The sequence below is a fragment of the Aquarana catesbeiana genome, linkage group LG04 (assembly GCF_042186555.1).
Source record: "Aquarana catesbeiana isolate 2022-GZ linkage group LG04, ASM4218655v1, whole genome shotgun sequence".
Lineage (NCBI taxonomy): Eukaryota > Metazoa > Chordata > Amphibia > Anura > Ranidae > Aquarana > Aquarana catesbeiana.
Genome location: NC_133327.1, coordinates 327,050,972 through 327,074,555, shown reverse-complemented (window position 1 = coordinate 327,074,555; position 23,584 = coordinate 327,050,972). Strand labels below are relative to the sequence as shown.

The window sequence follows — 23,584 nt, the reverse complement described above, 5'->3', positions numbered from 1 at the left end:
ACTCATTTGGGTAGTCCTTATGATTTAAAAAGAATAAACACAGTTGATTGATAATAAATGGCTTCAGCCACACTAACCATGAGTTAGTTATGTAGGTATCAGTAAGCATAACTTTTTTAATCCAGATGTGAAGAATCCAGATGTGCCATCAAATCGAAAAACAATTTGTAATATGCAGGCAGTATTACCAAACTCGCTGTCTGTGATGGAAGATTAGATTGCTCCTCAGTAGAAAAAGCCTATGTGAGGGTAGCCAAATGAAGGGATTACAGCATCCATCCAGCCAGTTCCAATTGTGCAAGCCAGACAGGTGCGTTGAAGATGACACAAGCTGATCCCTGTCTCTGAAAATGTTATTGTCTTCAATGCTTTTCATGTACATTCTGCAGAGGACTGTGAATAGGCAGGCTGAATGAAAAAAAATTATCTGATTTGATTCCTCCATCCACGCTATACCGTACAGATAGACAAACCTCCCTGGTAGTGGCTGTCAGAATACCTGAAAAGCAGTTGCATCTGAATTGACTACATGTTTGCTCCAGATTATGGATTCGGAAAAGTATTGAAGACAAATCTCAGGAAATAACATTTAAAGCTGATACTATTTCTGTTTTTTTTTTTTTTTTTTTTTTTTTTTTTTTTTTTAGAAAAAAAAACATTCCCCTCTGGGTGATCCATGTAATGTTCATTGTAAGGATTTTAACAAACTTTTGTTGCAGATTCCTAACTTTTATTTTTCTGAAAAATAGCTGTCTGTGTCCATGTGTTGAGTGAATCTGTATGGGTTTATAATTATCAGTCGGCTGCTGCACCTGCAGGGTTCTAATGATGAAATTGGCAAGGTCTGCATCCCTTTAGACGTGATTTTCCTTTGGGAGTATCTCACAAGAAATTACATTTTTGCTGCTATGATGCCAAAAATTTGACTTGTATCTTAGTGCAGACGTCTGGGAAAATCAGTAAGCCAATCAAACAAGCAGGAAATGATGTTTTCAGGGGCATTCTGTATACCATCTACAGTATGTACAGAACACCTCCAGGTAACCATATTGCATTTCATTTTACATAAAATTACAGCACTGAAGATTGGAAAGGTAATTTTTAATAACATTCCATTACAATTTGACCTGAGCTGCAATTTTATATGCTATATTTTTTATTTATTTTTTACCCACGAAAATAGAGCTACCCTTTTTGTTACATACCTCTTCTTAGTCCCAGTGATTTAATCATTGAGTCTTTATGCTTCTCTATTAAATGCAAGCAGAATGTGGCTGATTTGAGAGGCCAGCATGGAGCTGTACATGGCTTACTAAAAACCTCACAGCACCCTGCCTCAGTATTACTCTTCTTAAGACCCCTTTCACACTGAGGCACTTTAGAGGTGCTATAGCACTAAAACTAGCACCTGTAAAGCGCCTCTCCTCTCAGTCCAGAGTGAAAGCCCAAGTTCCTTTTGAGGCGCTTTAGGTATACATCGCTCCTAAAGTGCCCCTGCCCATTGAAATCAATGGGCAGTGCCGGCGCTTTTAACGCTTTTTCGGCCACTAGCTGGGGTTAAGAGCACCCCACTAGAGGCTGAAAAGCACTGCAAAAAAGACGGTAAAGCACCGCTAAAAATAGCAGCACTTTACTGCCGACGCCCGGGTGCTGTGAGTGGGAAAGGGCTCGAAGAGCTCTTAGCCATGATTCATACAGTGGGCTCGCTCTTCAGAGAAGTTATGCAAATACCAAAATGCAATAATCGGTGGAAGCCAATCTGGAGGGGTAGGTTTTCTTAGGCAGGCTGCATTTGCATGAAGAATGCCCCGGGAAACTTCCATATTTGATCCTGGGCCTCTATGATTGAAAAACACCTTTGCAGTGAATGAAAGGGGTGGGCCAAGGAGAGCAAGTCTGTAAAGAAAAGGGATAGATGATTATTTACATCCTCCAGCTTTAAAATGAAGCTGGCTCTATCTGCCTTGAAGCGGCAAGCAATTTCACTACTGGGAGAAGCCTGTACAAATATGCAAGACTGAGAGTAAGGCTGGAGTTCAGCTTTAACTGTGCAGCAAGTCCAAGTTTTGCTCTTATTTCAGAGCCATGAACATTGATGCAATCCCACTTCTGCATGTAGCCCCCATTGCACGTCACCCCCATTGCACGTCTTTGTTCCTATTACAGGCACCTCTGTCAGTATTGTGTACTATAATGATGTAGCAGCTGGCTGGAGGGACCACAGTGCCCAACAAGGGACATGCTATCCAACACACTTGGGACTTTATGATAGCGGTGGTGCACATAGCCCTGCAAGAAAATTAAGATTTCACTTAACCACCCACCAAACTGGTCAGTCAGGGTCGGCAACCTACAGCCTGTGGGCCGCGCCCAGCCTGCCGCTGCTAAATATTCGGCCCATCAATGCAAGTGACTAATTTGCGTGCACCCAGCCTGCGGACATTTTAACCCCTTCACGCCGACCTATACAAATATGCGGCCTCCGATTGAAGGGGTTGTACCGGAGTGTTGCCTGCAGCACCGCGGTACCCTTTTCTAGAGCCAGTGGTCGGCTTTCTTGGGTGAACAACCGATGCGGCTAAAACGTAGCTCAGCTGTTATCACAAGCAGCGGGAGGGGACGTATCCTCCCGCCGCCTTCCGCGGCTCGCCTGGGCTCTGCCATCCCACCACGAGGCCCGAGTGACCAGCCGGCACGTCCGCCGGCTGGCTGGAGACCCAAACAAAGTCGGAAATTGGCTTTGATCAGGTCTCGGATCTAAAAACCCGGAAGCGATGTCATGACATCACTTCCGGTTTACAGAAGACTTAAAGGCGCCAAATTTTAAAAATTTACAGCATTCAAAACAGCCAAACTTGACATTTTGAATGCTTTTAAGAGGGATTTGGGGTCTTCTAGACCAACACAAAGTTTTACATAACTGTGAAGTGGAATTTACTTTGATACCCCTAACTAAAATCTAATGGAACCAATTGCCTTCAGAAGTCACCTAATTGGTAAATAGAGTCCACCTGTGTGTAATTTATTCTCAGTATAAATACAGCTGTTCTGTGAAGCCCTCAGAGGTTGGTTAAAGAACCTTAGTGAAAAAAACAGCATCATGAAGGCCAAGGAACACACCAGACAGGTCAGGGATAAAGTTGTGGATAAGTTTTTTTTATGCAGGGTTAGGTTATAAAAAATCCCAAGTTTTGAAGTCCATCATCCGAAAATGGAAAGAGTATGGCACAACCGCAAACCTACCAAGACATGGCTGTCCACCTAAACTGACAGGCCGGGCAAGGAAAGTATTAATCAGAGAAGCAGCCAAGAGGCCCATGGTAACTCTGGAGGAGCTGCAGAGATCCACAGCTCAGGTGGGAGAATCTGTCCACAGGACAACTATTAGTTGTGCACTCCACAAATCTGGCTATAATGGAAGAGTGGCAAGAGGAAAGCCATTATTAAAATAAAAAAAAGGCATAAGAAGTCCCGTTTTGCAGTTTGCGAGAAGCCATATGGGGACACAGCAAACATGTGGAAGAAGTTCCTCTAGTCAGATGAGACCAAAATTGAACTTTTTGGCCTAAAAGCAAAACGCTATATGTGGCGTAAAACTAACACTGCACATCACCCTGAACACACCATCCCCACCATGAAACATGGTGGTGGCAGCATCATGTTGCAGGGATGCTTTTCTTCAGCAGGGTCATGGAAGCTGGTCAGAGTTGATGGGAAGATGGATGGAGCCAAATAAAGGGCAATCTTAGAAGAAAACCTGTTAGAGTCTGGAAAACGCTTGAGACTGGGGGGAGGTTCACCTTCCAGCAGGACAACGACCCTAAACATACAGCCAAGAGCTACAATGGAATGGCTTAGATCAAAGCATATTAATGTGTTAAAATGGCACAGTCAAAGTCCAGACCTAAATCCAATTGAGAATCTGTGGCAAGACTTGAAAATTGCTGTTCAGACGCTCTCCATCCAATCTGACAGAGCTTGAGCTATTTTGGAAAGAAACATAGGCAAACATTTCACTCTTTAGATGTGCAAAGGTGGTAGAGACATACCAAAAAAGACTTGCAGACTGTATTTATCGGCATATAACATGCACTTTTACCCCTTTAAAATAGGGGGCAAATCGTGTGTGTGTGTGTGTGTGTTATACGCCGATATAGGGCTACCTCAGAGGGGAAGCAGGGAACGAGCGACGCCAAAATAGACAGACAGAGCTTTATCTCCTGTGTACTCTGCTCGGCTCAGTCACGCCCAGTCTCACCTCCTAGCATTGATGTCTCGGCATTGGATCGGTGTTATGTCCATCATAGGAGCCAGGCCAAGGGGCTCTGTCTATTGCTGCATTGATTAGGCTGAAGATGGGCAGTGATCAGGCTACAATGATGGGCAAGGCTGCAGATGGGCACTGATTAGGCTGCAATGGTGGGCAAGGCTGCAGATGGGCGCTGATCAGGCTGCAATGATGGGCATAGCTACATGCAGATGGGCACTGATCAGGCTGCAATGATGGGCAAGGCTACATGCAGATGGGCAGTGATCAGTCTGCAATGATGGGCAAGGCTGCAGATGGGCAGTGATCAGGCTGCAATGATGGGCAAGGCTGCAGATGGGCAGTGATCAGGCTGCAGTAATGGGCAAGGCTGCAGATGGGCACTGATTAGGCAGCAATGATGGGCAAGGCTGCAGATGGGCACTGATCAGGCTGCAATGATGGGCAGTGCTGAGGCTTCAGATGGGCAATGGTGAGGCTACAATGATGGGCAAAGCTGCAGATGGGCACTGATTAGGCAGCAATGATGGGCAAGGCTGCAGATGGGCACTGATCAGGCTGCAATGATGGGCAGTGCTGAGGCTGCAGATGGGCAATGGTGAGGCTACAATGATGGGCAAGGCTGCAGATGGGCACTGATTAGGTTGCAATGATGGCCAAGGCTGCAGATGGGCACTGATTAGGCTACAATGATGGCCAAGGCTGCAGATGGGCACTGATTAGGCTGCAATGATGGCCAAGGCTGCAGATGGGCACTGATCAGGCTGCAATGATGGGCAGTGCTGAGGCTGCAGATGGGCACTGATTAGGCAGCAATGATGGGCAAGGCTGCAGATGGGCACTGATCAGGCTGCAATGATGGGCAGTGCTGAGGCTTCAGATGGGCAATGGTGAGGCTACAATGATGGGCAAAGCTGCAGATGGGCACTGATTAGGCAGCAATGATGGGCAAGGCTGCAGATGGGCACTGATCAGGCTGCAATGATGGGCAGTGCTGAGGCTGCAGATGGGCAATGGTGAGGCTACAATGATGGGCAAGGCTGCAGATGGGCACTGATTAGTTTGCAATGATGGCCAAGGCTGCAGATGGGCACTGATTAGGCTGCAATGATGGCCAAGGCTGCAGATGGGCACTAATCAGGCTGCAATGATGGGCAGTGCTGAGGCTGCAGATGGGCACTAATCAGGCTGCAGTGATGGGCAAGGCTGCAAATGGGCACTGATTAGGCTGCAATGATGGGCAAGGCTGCAGATGGGCACTGATTAGGCTGCAATGATGTGTAGTTGGGCAGTGCTGAGGCTGCAGATGGGCAATGGTGAGGCTTCATTAATGGGCAATGGTGAGGCTTCATTAATGGGAAATGGCGAGGCTGCAGATGGGCACTGATAAGGCTGCATTGATGGGCACTGACCCTTATTTTGCTTCAAAATTCTTTATTTAAAACTTTTAAGTTTTTTTTTCCCTGAAACTTCCCTCTTAAAATTAAGGTGCATATTATACGCCTGTGCGTGTTATATGCTGATAAATACGGTAATTGCAGGGAAAAGTGGTTCTGCAAAGTATTAACTCAGGGGGGCTGAATACAAATGCACGCCACACTTTTCACATATTTATTTGTAAAAGATGTTGAAAAACATTTATCATTTTCCTTCCACTTCACAATTATGTGCCACTTTGGTCTATCAAATAAAATTCCAATAAAATACATTTACGTTTTTTGGTTGTAACATAACAAAATGTGGAAAATTTCAAGGGGTGTGAATACTTTTTCAAGGGGCTGTATGTAGGAGGATTTGTTTAATTAATATTTCTGCATCATCTGAGGCTGTTCACTTCACTGGGTATATGTGAGGTTTTACATCCACTTTAACACAATGAAAATACCAACAACATTTGCAATTACCGTATATACTCGAGTATAAGTCGATCCGAGTAAAAGTCGAGGCCCTAATTTACTGGGAAAAATGTATTGACCCGAGTATAAGACAAGGGTGAGAAATGCACAGCTACTCTAAGTGGAAAAAAGGGGCAACAATGCCCATTTGCAGCCTTACTGTGCCCATTTGCAGCCATAGGTCCCCTGAACTTCAAACTCAGTAGTTAAGGGTTCCTAGATGCCCCCTAGCTGCAGCCAAAATTTGGGGTCTCTGAACCCAAAGGGTCCCGAAATGACATTGCTGCAGATGGACACAGTTGACCGAATTTGGGGGCCCCGTATCTCAGGGCCGCTTAGTGCTAGGAACCCCAAATTTGGTGTGCAAACCCATTGGAACTAGCACCATAAAATTTCCAAAGCTGGGGTTTCTAGCAAAAATAGGTTCAGAAAATGTTTCTGAACCTATTTGGGGCCCCGTATCTCGGGGCCACTTGGTGCTAGGAACCCCAGCTTTGGATATGTTATGGTACCAGTTCCACTGGGTTTGCACACAACATTTGGGGTTCCTAGCACTAAGCTGCCCCGAGATACAGGGCCCCAAAAATCGGTTCAGAAAATGTCAAGCACTTTTCTGCAGCAGAGAATGACATTTTCCAAACCTACTTTGGGGCCCCGTATCTCTGGGTCACTTGGTGCTAGGAACCCCAGCTATGGATATGTTTTATGGTACCAGTTCCACTGGGTTTGCACACTAAATTTGAGGTTCCTAGCACCAAGTGGCCCTGAGATACAGGGCCCCAAAGTCGGTTCAGAAAATGTCAAGCACTTTTCTGCAGCAGAGAATCATATTTTCCAAACCGATTTTGGGGCCACTTGGTGCTAGGAACTCCAAATTTGGTGTGCAAACCCAGTGGAACTGGTACCACAAAATATTTGGGGTTCCTAGGACCAAGTGGCCCTGAGATACGATGCCCCAAAATCGGTTCGGAAAATGAAATTTTTTGCTGCAGAAAAGTGCTTGACTCGAGTATAAGTCGAGGGGGGCACTTTCAGCACAAAAAAATGTGCTGAAAAACTCGACTTATACGGTAATCTCCAGAAAGTACTGTAGTGTTCTAAATGGCCTTGAAAATAATATGAAGGTTGACGTTAATAAAGCATTTACTATAATCATTTCAGGTGTTCATTTTAATGTTTGGCATTTTGTAATTTACTCTGACATATGCACATACACAGAATATTTGTAGTTTTGGCGATCACCCCTCCACAGCACTGATTCATCTGCTCTCAATATAACCACCATCTTTGTAAATAATAGTGATAACACCTGTAACTTTCCCCACTTTCTTTTTTTGCACACAGCACTGTATATTCAGAATTTTCAGATCAAAGTAATCACTGATTCCATCGCCACAAAAACATGTAGTTTTAGCAATCATGCCTCCTTTATACAGCTCTGTGGATTCTTACTTATATGTTCAGACACAACAGCCCCAGACTTTAAGTTGGGATTTAAAAGGTAACCACTTTTTTTTTTTTGTGCTTATATATGCAGTCAATTTTCAATATGAGTGGCTGCTGTCATTCAGTTGCAGAAATATAAAATAACCATTCAAGCATGGAACCATAAAAAATAAAGTTTATGAAAAGCACTACGCAAACTGTTGGCGCTATATAAATCCTGTGTAATAATCATAATGCACTCAGTTTTAGTGTGTATTATGCAGACCACCTGCTCCTGTGTATGAAAGTCTCTCCCAATTCCTTCCAGTTTATCAGTAAAGGCAAATATACCCTTTGATACCCAGATGCTTTTTCTGTCTCCTTGGGGTTCTCAACACTCCCCCAAGCTCTCTGTGAATTCAGAAGAAAAGAAAAAAGGCACTTCTTGTGTAATAAAACACCATCAAACTGCTTAGAAATGCTTTCGCATTATATTTTTTTTTTATTAACATTTATCCTCCGTGTAGATCATTCTTCCATGCAGCTATGCCCACCCTTTCCTCTCCAGACCATTTTTCTGTCTGCTTCTATATATTCAAATCCCCAACACTCCTCCAGACTCTCCCTATAGGCTCTGAAATAAAGAAAAAATATGATTTTTCCATCATACTTACCTGTAAAATCCTTTTATTGGAGTACATCACGGGACACAGAGCAAACATGACTGTATGGGTTATACGCCACCTACTGGTGGATGGACACTGGCAGATAGTTAAACAGGAAGTCCTCCCCTATATAACCCCTCCTACGCAGGAAGGACCTCAGTTTTATAGCAAAGCAATGAATATCCCAAAAAAGATGGGAGGGACCTCTGTGTCCATGATGTATTCCAAGAAAAGGATTTTACAGGTAAGTATGATGGAAAAATCCTATTTTCTGTATCGTACATCACAGGACACAGAGCAACCATAATGACTATATGGGATGTCCTAAAGCAATGCCCTTGAGGGGAGGGAGACAATCTCAGAAACTGCCACCTGAGAAGGACTCCTGCTGCTGCCCAAAACCTACTGTGGCCAAAGCAGTATCCTCTGTGGCTTTGATATCTATCTGGTAAAATTCTGTGAATGTATGAAAAAAAGACCATGTAATGGCCTTAAATCCTGAGCCACTGACACCTGATGGCGGGTGGCCAAAGATGCCCCCACACACCTGGTACCGAGCGCGATTATCAAAAATGGGGTGGGGGACCTTGCCTTTTCAAGCCATAGGTTTGAAAAATTAACTGGCAAATCCAATGAAAATAGTTAACTTGGATGCCTCCTGCCCATCCTGGGCTCTACTGGTAGCACAAACCAGTATTCCTGACCTGTACAGACAAATCAAGCAAGTAATCCTGACCGCCAGAACTACCTCCAGAGTATGCAGTGATCTAATTCCTGCCAACTGAGGATCAGAAAGAAGGCAAGACATTATCTTGATTTAAGTGAAAACCAGATACCATTTTAGGCAAAAATGGATGACTTTATGATGTGAGACCAAGAACGGCTCCTTTGTATGAAAGAGCCAGAAACCCTGACACTCCACTTAGTGAAGTGATAGCCAAAGAAGCCACTTTCCGAGATAAAGAACCAACAGATTGCCCCGATTGGTTGAAAAAGTGGCCTCTGCAAGGACAGTCAAGATCAAATTCAAGTTCCCAAGGACACAATATTTGCCTGACAGGCGGGACTGTCTATGTTGCACTCTGTATGAAGTATGAATCAAGGCGTGAGAAATAACGGCCTCTGGAAAAAAATGTATAGTGAAGAAACCTGACCCTTAACGGTACTTGAGGCCAATCTCCTTTCCTGTACTGATTGGAGAAAGAAAAAGAAAATCACCCACTTGCATATTTCTGCGTGTGCTACTTCCTGGCTTCACCCCAGGAAAAAAATATTTCCAAGTCCTGTAATTGAAGTTCCCTGAAGCTGGCTTCCAGGGGCTCAACAGTGCTGAGATAAAGGACTCAAGACCATTAGGACCCGCTGGACTGGAAGTGTCCCAGGAGCGACCCCCGCAAGACTCGCTATGACGGTGTACCAAGCCCTCCTGGGCTAATTCGGCTAACATTATTATCAGCGTTACCCTCTTCTGGATTTAATGCAAAAGATGTGACAGAAGTCGAAACGGAGGGAATGCATCAAATGAGGGAGAACTGGTCCCTAAGGCGTTACCAGTACATCTACCCCTATTGCCAGTGGGACCCTCTTCAAGGACACAATCTGTCCCAACTTGTCGTGGAACTTGGAATCTAGTAGATTCACCTGCAGAGTTCCCCCACTCCATTTTTTTTTTCATTATAATTTTAAATGAAAAAATGGCATATTACGTTTTTTTTTTTCTTTATGATTTTTTTCCGATTAATTCGGAAAAAAAAATTTCGCCCAACTAATCGATTATGAAAATAATTGTTAGTTGCAGTTCTACTATGCTACACCTGCCCAACTGCTCCACTCTCCCGACACTCCTCTGTAGCTATAGAATCAGATTGCAGATCGCAACATCTGATGGTTCGGTCATCCGATGCTCCGGGACTAGAACTACAGCTCTGTGCCGTTCTAATCCAGTTGTGTAGCTCAGAACAAACACCAGGCAGGCTGTATGTAAGTTCAAACAGGAATCTCATTTATTGCAAGGAATACAGGCTCTTTTATACAGTAAAAGAGGAGGTGTATACCTCCTGCTCATATTACTCTGAACATACACCTGTGACCAGAAACCTAATTAATATGGGCTAATTAACTAATCCCTTTAGACAGCCTAGATGACTCAGACATGACTTTTAGGCCAGACTGGCCGTCTTGTAGCTCAGAAAACCCAATCAACATTATCGCAAATGAACAGAATAGCAGAGTTAATTAGCACAAACAACAATGGGGATCTAATGACTCTTAGATTCCATACTAGACTTATTTACAATACACATTCTAGCAGGCAACAGACAGACAGGTGGCTGGAATTGACATCAGCATCTCCTAACAGTATTTGTCTCAGCATTATGAATCAGCCAGTATTTCTAATATGGCAAATCCAGGGTCCCCAGAGTCTGTGTGTCCTGGGGAACCAGGACCCGAATCCACAGTAATACCACCTCAAGGGTCCCCAGGCATACAGCTCACTAAGAGCACCGTTCCCCCAAATGCCAGGGCCCACGATCGATCGGCAAGAGGCTAGCATTCAGTCCCCTCCAAAAGTCTCTCTCCTGGCTAGGTCTGTCACAGCCCCATACTAGTTATCACTAGTTTTAGCACATATGCATGTCATGCAGCCTTTTCCTGCTTCAGCCTAAAAGTAAGCACCTGCAGACCAAATGCACGTTATTCTGAAGTTTTGCAAGTATACACCTGTTTAAAATGCACCAGGCCCCATGCAATTTTTGTGCCAAATTCAAAGTATTGTGGAGACCAAACACTTTAAAGTACGCTGCTAGAGGTGTATCGACTTAGTTGTACAGACCCCCTGGATTAAGCAGTAAGTAAGCAGTATATATAATCATGACTTGTCTGGCCATACAGATCTCTCATAGTAAGTACTCACACTTACTATGAGAGATCTGTGATACTAGATACACTAGTATCTATGGGCTGGTGTTATGTCTCAAGAGGCGGCTGGTGTTATGTCTCAAGAGGCTTTGATGAAGCTGTGGACCTCATGGCAACATGGCCGCCCTTCCGCTCAAATTGTATTTATTTTTATACCGTACCTTTTTTTTAATATTTATTTTTAATCACTTTTTTAGCTATCACATGGGATGAACAAACATCCCTTGTGATAGCATGGGCTGTGACCAGTGGTGTCGGAAGGGGGGGGCTGGAGCCCCAAGTGTGCCCCCAAAAACCCCTGGGACTTGATAGTCCAAATCTCGTTATTAGCCCCGAGCCTTTTCCACAGGCGATAGGGAACGATCTCCCGCTTATCCAGCGCGGCCGAGTGACGTACAAAAAGTCCTGCCCACTACGTCCATCATAGGCGCCACCGGGGCCAGGAGGAGGCTGGAATGACACTGTGGGAGTGGAGAATTGGCAAGCGGACTTCTTGTGCCGCCAACAATTGTCCCCTGGGGAATGGTCCCTGCATCCCGAGGTTTTTTCAGCCATATGCCAAAAGTTGGGTACCCTAGACCTAGATCTATTGGCGTCCAGGTTCAACAAGAAATTGGACAGCTTTGTGTCAAGGACAAGGGATCCACTCGCATTCGGGACAGATGCGGTAGTGACCCCCGTAGGATCAGTTTTTACTGATTTATGCGTTCCCCTCCAGTTCAGCTGCTACCGCAGCTTCTATGCAGGATCAAGGAGGAAGGGAAACTGGCGATACTGGGAAGCCCGGCATGGCCCAGAAGATCCTGGTATGCAGAGATCATAAGGTTGGCAGTAGGGAAACCGTGGACTCTTCCATCCAGTCCAGACTTGCTTTCGCAAGGACCGGTGTTCCATTCTGCCTTACAATCGCTAAGTTTAATGGTTTGGCTATTGAAGCCCAGATTTTGAAGGTTCGAGGGCTTTCGGGCTCAGTGCTGACTGCCCTGATTAATGCAAGGAAGGCGGCTTCTAGGGCCATTTATTATAGGATCTGGAGGTTCTATGTTTCCTGGTGTGAAGCCAAAAGATGTCATCCTCAAAAGTATGTCATAGGAAGAATTCTTGCCTTCCTACAATTGGGGGTAGATAGTAAGCTAGCCTTGAGTACCATCAAGGGTCAGATCTTGGCCTTATCAGTGTTCTTTCAAAGACTGCTTGCTTCGCATTCTTTGATCCGGGCCTATATACAAGGGATAACTCGTATAACTCTGCCAGTCAGGCGGCCATTGTGCCGGTGGGATTTGAATCTAGTTTTATCGGTCTTGCAAAAGCAACCCTTTGCGCCATATTCCCTTGATCTTTTGGCAAGGAAGTTGGTTTTCTTGGTGGCAGTAACTTCGGCAAGGAAAGTATCAGAATTGGCTGCCTTTTCTTATAAAGAGCCATACTTAATTATTCATAAAGACTACCTTTCCGCCTAAGGTAGTGTCCAGTTTTCACTTGAATCAAGATGTCTCCCTGCCTTTTTTTTTTCCAAGAACCTCATTCTGCGGAAGAAAAATTATTGCATTCTCTCGATGTGGTGAGAGCTGTCAGGATCTATCTGAAGGTAACTGCGCAGATGCGGAAGACTGCTTTGTTTTTGCTGCCAAAGGGGCCCAGAAAAGGGCAGGCAGTGTCAAAATCGCTATTTCACAGTGGATTTGTTGGGTTATAATTCAGGCTTATGGATTGAAAAGAAGGATTCCACCTTTAAATTCAAATTAGAGCGCACTCTACCAGGGGAGTGAGTATTTCATGGGCAGTATGCCTCTATGGCTCAGGTTTGCAAGGCCATGACTTGGTCGTCAGTACGTACATTTACTAAATTTTACCAGGTGGATGTAAGGCAGCAGGAGGATGCAGGCAGCAGTATAGGTCCTCACGTCTTATGGCGGCCTGCTTTGATATGTGTCTCTCTCCCCTACAGGGCATTGCTTTGGGACATCCCACATAGTAATTACTATGGCTGCTCTGTGTCCCGTGATGGTTGATAAAGAAATTAGGATTTTTAACCACTTAAGGACCTAGCTAGAAAATTACTTAGAACCTCCAAACATTATACGTTTATTTTCTAACACCCTAGAGAATAAAATGGTGGTCGTTGCAATACTTTCTGTCCCACCGTATTTGCACAGCGGTCTTACAAGCTCACTTTTTTTGGAAAAAATACACTTATTTGAATTAAAAACTAAGACAACAGTAAAGTTAGCCCAATTTTTTTTATATTTTGAAGGATAATATTACGCCGAGTAAATTGATACCCAACATGTCATGCTTCAAAATTGCGCCCGCTCGTGGAATGGCGACACACTTTTACCCTTAAAAATCTCCATAGGCGACATTTTAAAAATTCCACAGGTTGCATGTTTTGAATTACAGAGGAGGTCTAGGGCTAGAATTATTGCTCTTGCTCTACCAATCGCGGCGATACCTCACATGTGTGGCTTGAACACCGTTTTCGTATACGGGCGCTACTATGCGTTCACTTCTGCACACAAGCTCGGCAGGACGGGGCGCGTTTAACATTTTTTTTTTTTTTTCTTATTTATTTTACCTTTTTTATTTTTACACTGTTCTTTAAAAAAAAAAATGTGCCACTTTGATTCCTAATAAAAGGAATGTAAACATCCCTTGTAATAGAAAAAAAGCATGACAGGACCTCTTAAATATGAGATCTGGGGTCAAAAAGACCTCAGATCTCATATTTACACTAAAATGCAATAACAATTTAAAAAAAAAAAAAAAATGGCCCTTTTAAGCGCTATGGGCGGAAGTGACGTTTTGACGTAATTTCCGCCCTGCAATGGTATGGAGACGGATGGGGGCCATCTTCCCCTCACTCGTCTCCATACCCAGCAAGGGATAACATTCGATTGCCTCCACCACTGTCGTTGGCGCCAGTAAGCGGCTGAGGGCACCGAAGCATGGTGGGAGGGGGGTGCCCCTCTTCCACCGCCGATGAAAGTGATCTTGCTGCCAATCTGGTGCAGAGACACTCTTATTGGAAAGCAGACCGCCGGCCGAAGAAGAGGATACCGGGGTTGTGGCAGCTAGCTGCTGCCATAACGATATTCTTCTTCAACGTTAGGATGTATATCGGCGTGAGGCGGTCCGTAAGTGGTTAATGCAGCTTACCTGTAAAATCCTTTTCTTGGAGTACATCATGGGACACAGAGGCCCCTCCTCTCTTGCTGGGATATTAATTGCTTTGCTATAAAACTGAGGTACTTCCTGTATACTGTACTTCCTGTATACACCCCTCACATTTTTGTAAATATTTTATTATATCTTTTCATGTGACAACACTGAAGAATTGACACTTTTGCTACAATGTAAAGTAGTGAGTGTACAGCTTGTATAACAGTGTAAATTTGCTGTCCCCTTAAAATAACTCAACACACAGCCATTAATGTTTAAACCGCTGGCAACAAAAGTGAGTACACCCCTAATTGAAAATGTCCAAATTGGGCCCAATTAGCATTTTCCCTCCCCGGTGTCATGTGACTCGTTATTGTTACAAGGTCTCAGGTGTGAATAGGGAGCAGGTGTGTTAAATTTTGGTGTTCTCGTTCTCACTCTCTTACTGGTCACTGGATGTTCAACATGGCACCTCATGGCAAAGAACTCTCTGTGGATCTGAAAAAAAGAATTGTTGCTCTACATAAAGATGGCCTAGGCTATAAGAAGATTGCCAAGACCCTGAAACTGAGCTGGAACACAGTGGCCAAGACCATACAGCGGTTTAACAGGACAGGTTCCACTCAGAACAGGCCTCGCCATGGAAGTTGAGTGCACGTGCTCAGCGTCATATCCAGAGGTTGTCTTTGAGAAATAGATGTTTGAGTGCTGCCAGCATTGCTTTAGAGGTTGAAGGGGTAGGGTGGGGAGCCTGTCAGTGCTCAGACCATAGGCCGCACACTGCATCAAATTGGTCTGAATGGCTGTCGTCCCAGAAGGAAGCCTCTTCTAAAGATGATGCACAAGAAAGCCCGCAAACAGTTTGCTGAAGACAAGCCGACTAAGGACATGGATTACTGGAACCATTCCCTGTGGTCTGATGAGACCAAGATAAACCGTATTTGGTTCAGATGGTGTCAAGCGTGTGTGGCGGCAACCAGGTGAGGAGTACAAAGGCAAGTGTGTCTTGCCTACAGTCAAGCATGGTGGAGGGAGTGTCATGGTCTGGGGCTGCATGACTGCTGCCGGCACTGGGGAGCTCCAGTTCATTGAGAGAACCATGAATGCCAACATGTACTATGACAGACTGAAGCAGAGCATTATTCCCTCCCTTCAGAGATTGGGCCACAGTATTCCAACATAACAACCCCAAACACACCTCCAAGATGACCACTGCCTTGCTAAAGAAGCTGAGGTAAAGGTGATGGACTGCCAAGCATGTCTCCAGACATCAGACATCCCCACCTATTGAGCATCTGTGCGGAATCCTCAAATGGAAGGTGGAGGAGTGCAAGGTCTCTAACATCCACCAGCTCTGTGATGTTGTCATGGAGGAGTGGAAGAGGACTCCAGTGGAAACCTGTAAAGCTCTGGTGAACTCCATACCCAAGAGGGATAAGGCAGTTCTGAAAAATAATGGTGGCCACACAAAATATTGATACTTTGGGCCCAATTTTGACATTTTCACTTAGGGGTGTACTCACTTTTGTTGCCAGCGATTTAGACATTAATGGCTGTATGTTGAGTTATTTTGAGGGGACAGCAAATTTACCCCGTTATACAAGCTGTACACTCACTACTTTACATTGTAGCAAAGTGTCTTTTCTTCAGTGTTGTCGCATGAAAAGATATCATAAAATACTTACAAAAATGTGAGGGGTGTACTCACTTTTGTGAGATACTGTATATATAATCTTCCATAGCAACCAGCAAAATTTGAAAAAGTAGACAGGGCAGTGAAATTGTTAACAGGGCAAAAGAAGGATCATTTTATAAAAGTACTCAACAAATCTAGTGTAAACTGAAATATGATGGTGAAAATAACTTAAAATTTGTATTATTCTATAGAATCTGTTATGGCCTATGGGCCTAATCAAAGTACTCATGGAGTTGGCTTGGACACTTTAGAAGAACAAGAAGAAAAGGAGAGATTTTTTGCTAAGCTTGAGAATGGAGCTTCATCTACTATTGATTATTCCAGATTAAATAAGGAGCTGGACTCTACAGATTCAACAAAGCTTACAGCTTTAATATGGTAATGTATCCTGCTCAAAAGTTATCAAGTTGCAAACTAAACCGCAAGATAAAGCATTTTACAATATTTTTAATGTGACATTTTGACTTGGATATCCTAACCCCATACTATCCCCCAACAATCTTTCCATTAGATTATATGTCAAGTTTCCTTGTTTCATGCATTTTATCTCTGTAATTTATTGATATGTTATAGTATTGAACAAACTTGAGGCTGCTGCTGGGCATAGCCATCTTGTATGTGACAATATTGGCCTAGGAGGCACAGGTGCAGCACCCAGCTCACTGCCTACAGTCTCTTAAATTCTATGACCGGCTGAAATATGCTGTGGCTGGAGTATATACTGAGCGGTACTCTAATTTAGGGACATATGCTCAGAATACAAATATTCTGTGTTCTGTGCATATGTTCCTGAATGCATAAGACCCTATACGCGAGTACCACTTGGTACAGCATTCACCCACAGCATATATTTCAGCCTGTCTTACATTTTTACAGGTTGCCGGCAGCCTGTCAAAACCCCAGAAGAAGCGATTGTACATCTGTCCTTGTTAACCTCTCCTTCTGAAAATGCTACCTGCCTTTCTCTGGCAATAGTTTCCATGTACAAAAAAGCAAAAAAAATGGGGTAAAAATGGTGTGACAGACCTATCCGGGACAGAGGCTTTTGGAGAAGACTGAATGCAGGCCTCTTGCCTTTCGACTATGGGCCCTGGATTTTAAGGGAACAATACTCTTTGTGAGGTGTATGCCTGGGGACCCTGAACTAATGTTACTTTGGATTGAAGTCCATGCCCCCCCCAAAAACACAAAACTCTGGGAACCCCGTATGTGCCATATTATAAATAGTGACTGCTTCACAATGTTGTTGTGTACTGTTTGCTGTGCTAGTTTGGGGTGGGGCTGTATTCCACTATTGTGTTTGTCTGCCTTGGATCACAGGATGTGTATATCTATGGAGGGAGGGGGGATTCCTCCAGCAGCTCTCCTTGCTGATAAGACTGTGTGCTGATGAGATGTTGGACACACCTGACCTGTGTGTCCATTGTCATTGGACAGTTTGGCCTGCCCGGTTTTCCAAGGGTGGGGAGAAAGAGTCTCTGAGTTATTTTATCTGTTGTGTCCATGTGTGAAAATAAAGGAGATTATTCCTGCTTGACCCTCAAGACAGAGCATCTTGTCTCGTATTTGGGGGAGAATTATTTGCATGGGTTCCTGGTTCGGCTGATGGAAGTGTTTGGTAGCTGACTTTGTGTTTGGGTATGGAATGTCCTAAACAACTTTAACCCCTTTCATACTCAGGTTGTCGTTTACAACTGGTACATCCATGGATTTGTAAGTGCCTTGGAAGCAGGGACTGATATACTATGGATATAAAAAGTCTACACAACCTTGTTAAAATGTCAGGTTTCTGTGATGTAAAAAATGAGACAAACCTCATCATTTCAAAATTTTCTCCACTGTTTAATGTGACCTATAAAACTTTAAAACACAAATGAAAACAAACTGAAATCCTTTGGGGGGGTGCACACTTTTATAACTAGGGATGTAGCTGTGTTCAGAATTAAGCAATCACATTCAAACTCATGTTAAATAGGAGTCAGTACATACCTGTTATCATTTTAAAGTGCCTCTGATTAACTTCAAATAAAATTCAGCTGTTCTAGTAGGTCTTTCCTGACATTTTCTTAGTCACATCATACAGCAAAAATCATGATCTACAGAGAGCTTCCAAAGCATCAGAGGGATCTCATTGTTAAAAGGTATCAGTCAGGAGAAGGGTGCAAAAGAATTTGCAAGGCATTAGATATACCATGGAACACGGTGAAGACAGTCATCCTCAAGTAGAGAAAATATGGCACAACACTGGTGAAAATACAAAAAATTTATGAAAATACAAAAAGAAAACTGGTCAGGGAGGCTGCTAAGAGGCCTAAAGCAACAATAAAAGAGCTGCAGGAATATCTGGCAAGTACTGGCTGTGTGGTACATGTGACAACAATCTCCCTTTTCTTACGAAAAAAACATCCAAGTCCGGCTAAATTTTACAAAAACACATTTTGAATCTCCCAAAAGCATGTGGGAAAATGTGTTATGGTCTGATGAAACCAAGGTTCAACTTTATTGCCATAATTCCAAAAGATATGTTTGGGGAAAAAACACTGCACATCACCAAAAGAACACCATAACCATAGTGAAGCATGGCCGTGGCAGCATCATGCTTTGAGGCTGTTTTTCTTCAGCAGGAACAGGGGCCTTAGTCAAGGTAGAGGGAATTATGAACTGTTCCAAATACCAGTCAATATTGGCATAAAACCTTCAGGCTACTGCTGGAAAGCTGAACATGAAGAGGAACTTCATCTTTCAGCATGACAACGACCCAAAGCATACATCCAAATCAAAGGAATGGATTCACCAGAAGAAGAATAAAGTTTTGGAATGGTCCAGCCAGAGCCCAGACCTGAATCCGATTGAAAATCTGCGGGGTGATCTGAAGAGGGCTGTGCACAGGAGATGCCCTCGCAATCTGACAGATTTGGAGTGTTTTTGCAAAGAGTGGGCAAATATTGCCAAGTCAAGATGTGCCTTGCTGATAGACTAGGGTGGCACAGTGGTCTAGTGGGTAACACGCTTGCCTAGCAGTAAAAAGGGTCTCTGGTTCCAATCCCCACCACAACACTATCTGCCTGGAGTTTGCATGTTCTCCCTGTGCCTGCATGGGTTTCCTCCGGGTACTTCAGTTTCCTCCCACACTCCAAAGACATGCTGGTAGGTTAAATTGGCTTCTGTCTAAATTGGCCCTAGTATATGAATGTAAGTTTAGGGACCTTAGATTGTAAGCTCCTTGAGGGTAAGGACCGATGTGAATGTACAATGTATATGTAAAGCGCTGCGTAAATTGAAGCCGCTATATAAGTACCTTAAATAATAATAGACTCATACCCAAAAAGACTATGTGCTGTAATAAAATCAAAAGGTGCTTCAACAAAGTATTAGTTTAAGGGTGTGCACACTTATGCAACCATATTATTTTAATTTTTTTAGTTTCACTAAAAGATTTCAGTTTGTTGTTCAACTGAGCTGTACAGTTTATAGGTCACATTAAAGGTGGAAAAAGTTCTGAAATGATTTATCTTTGTCTCATTTTTTTACATCACAGAAACCTGACATTTTTGTGCGCTTTTTCCCTTTTCGTCATTTCAGGACAGCCACAATAGAGAGAGATAGTCTCCTCCCCTTCCTCTGGAAACACTGCGCCAGCCCATAAATTCTCTCCTCCCCTGCCAGACCTCAGTTATTAGTGTTTCCTCCGGTGGGGAGACACTGTGCAGAGGAACCAGGCCGGGTGCAGTCAGGGAGATTGTGGCCTTCTAAAGAGAACATCCATAGGGAAGCAGGGGCTTCCAGGATAAAAAGTGGCGGTACATACCGCAGCTGAAGCCACCCCTTCCTTGCCGAGCGCGGCATCAGGTCGTGGGGGACCCCTATCGCGTCCACAGGGCCGCAGCAGGGAGACAGTCCGCTCTCCCTGTACTTTGTACAGGCCGCAAAATTTGGAACCAGCGGGCCGGACGACGGGTGACGTCATTTCCGGCGGGGGGGCGGACGCTTTCCCTTTGACCCGCGACTTCCGGTTCCGGGTCGCGGTGCTGATAGGGGGCCGGGCTCAGGCTGGAGTGAGTCGCTACACGTGGAGACAGTGTGAGACTCTACACAGGCAACCACCTGCAGTCATGTCTGAGGCAGATGCTGCAACTCATACGGACGCTATCTCCAGCCTTCCAAAGGTAAGAGTTCCCTGGGGAAGGGTCCTCTCTATCTAAGGATTGTTCCCCCTCATGTAATGGTTCCTTACTTAGAGGGGGGGCAGACCCCCTGGGTGGTCAGGGGGTGGGGGGGTGTGCGCAGTTCCCTTAAAGTGGTTCTGGTACACTCCCAGGGTTGTTTCCACTTAAATATGCTGAATGTAATATGTGGTTTTTGTATGTAATTTCAGAAATCTACAGAAAAAACAAAGTCCACGCATGTCTCTAAAAGGAAGTGTGCCTCTTGCAGAGACAGTTTAGGGGAAGCATGGACGAAAGTTTTGTGTAAGGAATGCATAGACTCCCTGGTTAAGGAAAGGGAATCTGAACAGCAGTCTGGTTTGGCAGCTTCTGTGAAGGAACTGTCATCCACCTTTTCATCCTTTAAAACGTTTTTTGAGACGTTTCAGCTTCCCTCTAAACCCATTCAGCAGGTTACAACCCCGCCTCATGCTCAGGGCTCTGCACCTGCCAGATCTACTAATTTAGTTATGGCAGAGGAAATGTCAGGCCCTTCCGGGGTGGAGCTGAGGCAACCGGACAGTGGCACGTCTGACTCCCATGAGGAGTCAGAAGGGGAAGACCAGGACGGGGAGTCCAGGAAAATCTCCAGGTATAAATTGTCCCTGGATGAGGTGGAAGACCTCTTAGGGGCAATATATACAACCCTCGGTATACACGAGGATAAAAAACCCCTATCTCTTCATGACCTTATGTATAAGGGCTTGGGAGATCAAAAAAGAAAAGTTTTTCCAGTACATGACGTTCTGGTGGAAACAATTAAAAAGGAGTGGCAGGATCCTGAGAGGAAACCCTTTTTTTCTAGCTCCCTTAAAAGAAGGTTTCCGTTTTCAGAGGATCCAGCGTCCATTTGGAATAAAAATCCCAAATTAGACGCCGCCTTCTCTCAGGTCTCTAGACACACAGACCTGGCATTTGAGGATATGGGGGCCTTGTCGGATGTCATGGACAAGAGGATAGACTCACTTCTAAAAAAGACGTGGGACTCAACTGTGGGTAATTTAAAGCCAGAAATGGCTGTTACTGTGGTAGCCCGCAATTTAGAACATTGGCTTTTCCAGATTCAGGAGCATATTGAAGCTGGCACAGCCAAGGAAACTATCCTAGCTTCATTCCCCACGATTCTGCAAGGAATCGCATATATTGCAGACGCCTCGGCAGAGTCAGTTCGTATGTCGGCCAGATCAGCGGCGCTGGCAAATTCGGCCAGAAGAGCGCTCTGGCTGAAAACTTGGCCGGGAGACACCGCCTCCAAGGTCAAATTGTGTGGGATACCCCTGACAGGTGATCTACTCTTTGGCCCTGGGTTAGAGACGGTCTTAGACCGTACAGCGGACAAAAAGAAGTCCTTTCCGCTAAAACGGAAGGCCCCAGCTCAGACAAGGAAGGGGTTTCGTCCGAAAAAAGGCAAGGAATCTCCCAAACAAGGGAAGAAAACTTGGGGCCAAAGAGGTAAGGGCAGAGGAGGGGCGATTTTTCGCCCTCCTGAGAAAACCCGTACAGATCAATGACTCTCTAGGGACGGTGGGAGGAAGACTGGGGGCCTTTCTTCCACAGTGGGAGACCCTCTCTCCCAATCGATTTATCCTGGGGATCATAAGAAGGGGGTATCACCTGGAATTCTCAAAGCCCCCCCCGCAGAGGTTCCTGGTTACGCAGCTTTCCACCTGCACAGCAAGGGCCGAAGCTTTGGTCGACGCCCTGAAAGAACTGGAGATTCAGAACGTAGTTCGCAGAGTACCAAAGGGGCAGGAAGGAGAGGGGTTCTATTCCCACGTATTTGTGGTGAAAAAACCCTCAGGGAAATTCAGATTGATTCTGAATTTAAAACCCTTAAACAGGTCAATTTGCTACAGAAGATTCCGCATGGAATCAATTTTTACGGTCAGGGCCCTGCTGCCACACAACTGCTACATGGTGTCTCTGGACCTCAGGGACGCGTATCTACACGTCCCTATCGCAGAAACTTCCCAAAAGTTTCTCCGGTTAGCAATAGACCTGAAAGGTACAATACTGCATCTACAGTTTCAAGCACTACCTTTCGGGCTATCCTCCTCGCCCCGCATATTCACAAAGGTACTGGCAGAGGCCTTGGCCTTCCTGCGACTCCAGGGGGTGTCAGTCATAGCCTATCTGGACGACCTGCTCCTATTTGCAGTATCCCCAGAACAGTTGATCAAGGACCTCGATCTAACCAAGAGGGTACTAACAGGGTTGGGATGGCTGCTGAACTTAGAAAAGTTCAGTCTCATTCCCTCACAGCGCATTGTGTACCTGGGATACCTGCTGGACACTACGCTTTTGAGGGTTTTCCTTCCAAGGGAAAAGATTCTAAAGCTGGACAGAGCAGTTCTCTCCCTCCAGTGCAACCAGCTGGTGTCAAAAAGGTCCATAATGTCTACGTTAGGCCTTCTAACGTCTACTCTTCCAGCAGTGCAGTGGGCAGGATTACATTTTCGTCCCCTGCAATCTTATGTACTAAGAGTATGGGACCACAGTCAGAGGGATCTAGACACCTTAGTACAGGTTCCCCATCAAATAAAGAGATCTCTTTGGTGGTGGAGGAAGGAAGTGAATTTGTCACAGGGACGTCTGTGGCTTATCCCAGTCCCGCAGATCGTAACCACGGATGCAAGTGGCAAAGGCTGGGGGGCACATTTGGGATCCCTTCTAGCGCAGGGCACATGGAAGGGCGACGAACTGCAAAGATCTTCCAACTGGAAAGAGCTGAGGGCAGTGGGCCTAGCCCTCAGATTTTTCAAAAAGGAACTCCAGGGCCACCATATACAGGTACGGTCGGACAACTCATCCACCGTGGCCTATATAAACAAGCAGGGAGGCACCAGGAGCGGAAGTCTGTTGGCCCTAGCAAAGGATATTCTAAGCTGGGCCGAGTCCAACACTCTCTCACTCTCAGCGGTTTTTTTGAGAGGGGAGAGAAATATAATCGCAGATTTCCTCAGCCGGAGGAGTATAAAGGAGGGAGATTGGGCCCTCAACCAGGAGGTCTTCAATCTCATATCCGAGAAATGGGGACCCCCGGAAGTGGATCTTTTCGCTTCAAAAGACAACGCGAAAACACCCTGTTTTTTCTCCCTAAATGCAGGGGAAGGAGCACTGGGGGTGGACGCATTGTCTCAGAATTGGCATTTCAGGACATGCTACGCCTTCCCTCCTCCGGTGCTATTACCGGCGGTTCTGAGGAAGTTTCAACTAGAGAGCACCTCTCTCATTCTAGTAGCTCCACATTGGCCGAAAAGGGCATGGTTTTCAATCCTCAGTCAGTTAACAGCGGAGCCGCCCCTTTTCCTTCCACCTCGAAAGGATCTTCTGTCGCAGGGTCCAGTCCTCTG

General features: G+C 45.0%; 1 protein-coding gene across 1 annotated transcript in view; it reads left to right on the top strand.

Annotated features, from left to right (window-relative positions):
* Window positions 1-23,584, top strand: part of CEP162 (centrosomal protein 162) — a 205,699-nt gene that overhangs the window by 78,981 nt on the left and 103,134 nt on the right. Inside the window, exon 5 of the mRNA XM_073626889.1 lies at window positions 16,218-16,404. Coding sequence (XP_073482990.1) covers window positions 16,218-16,404 — 187 coding nt within the window. The remainder of the gene's footprint in view (window positions 1-16,217; window positions 16,405-23,584) is intronic.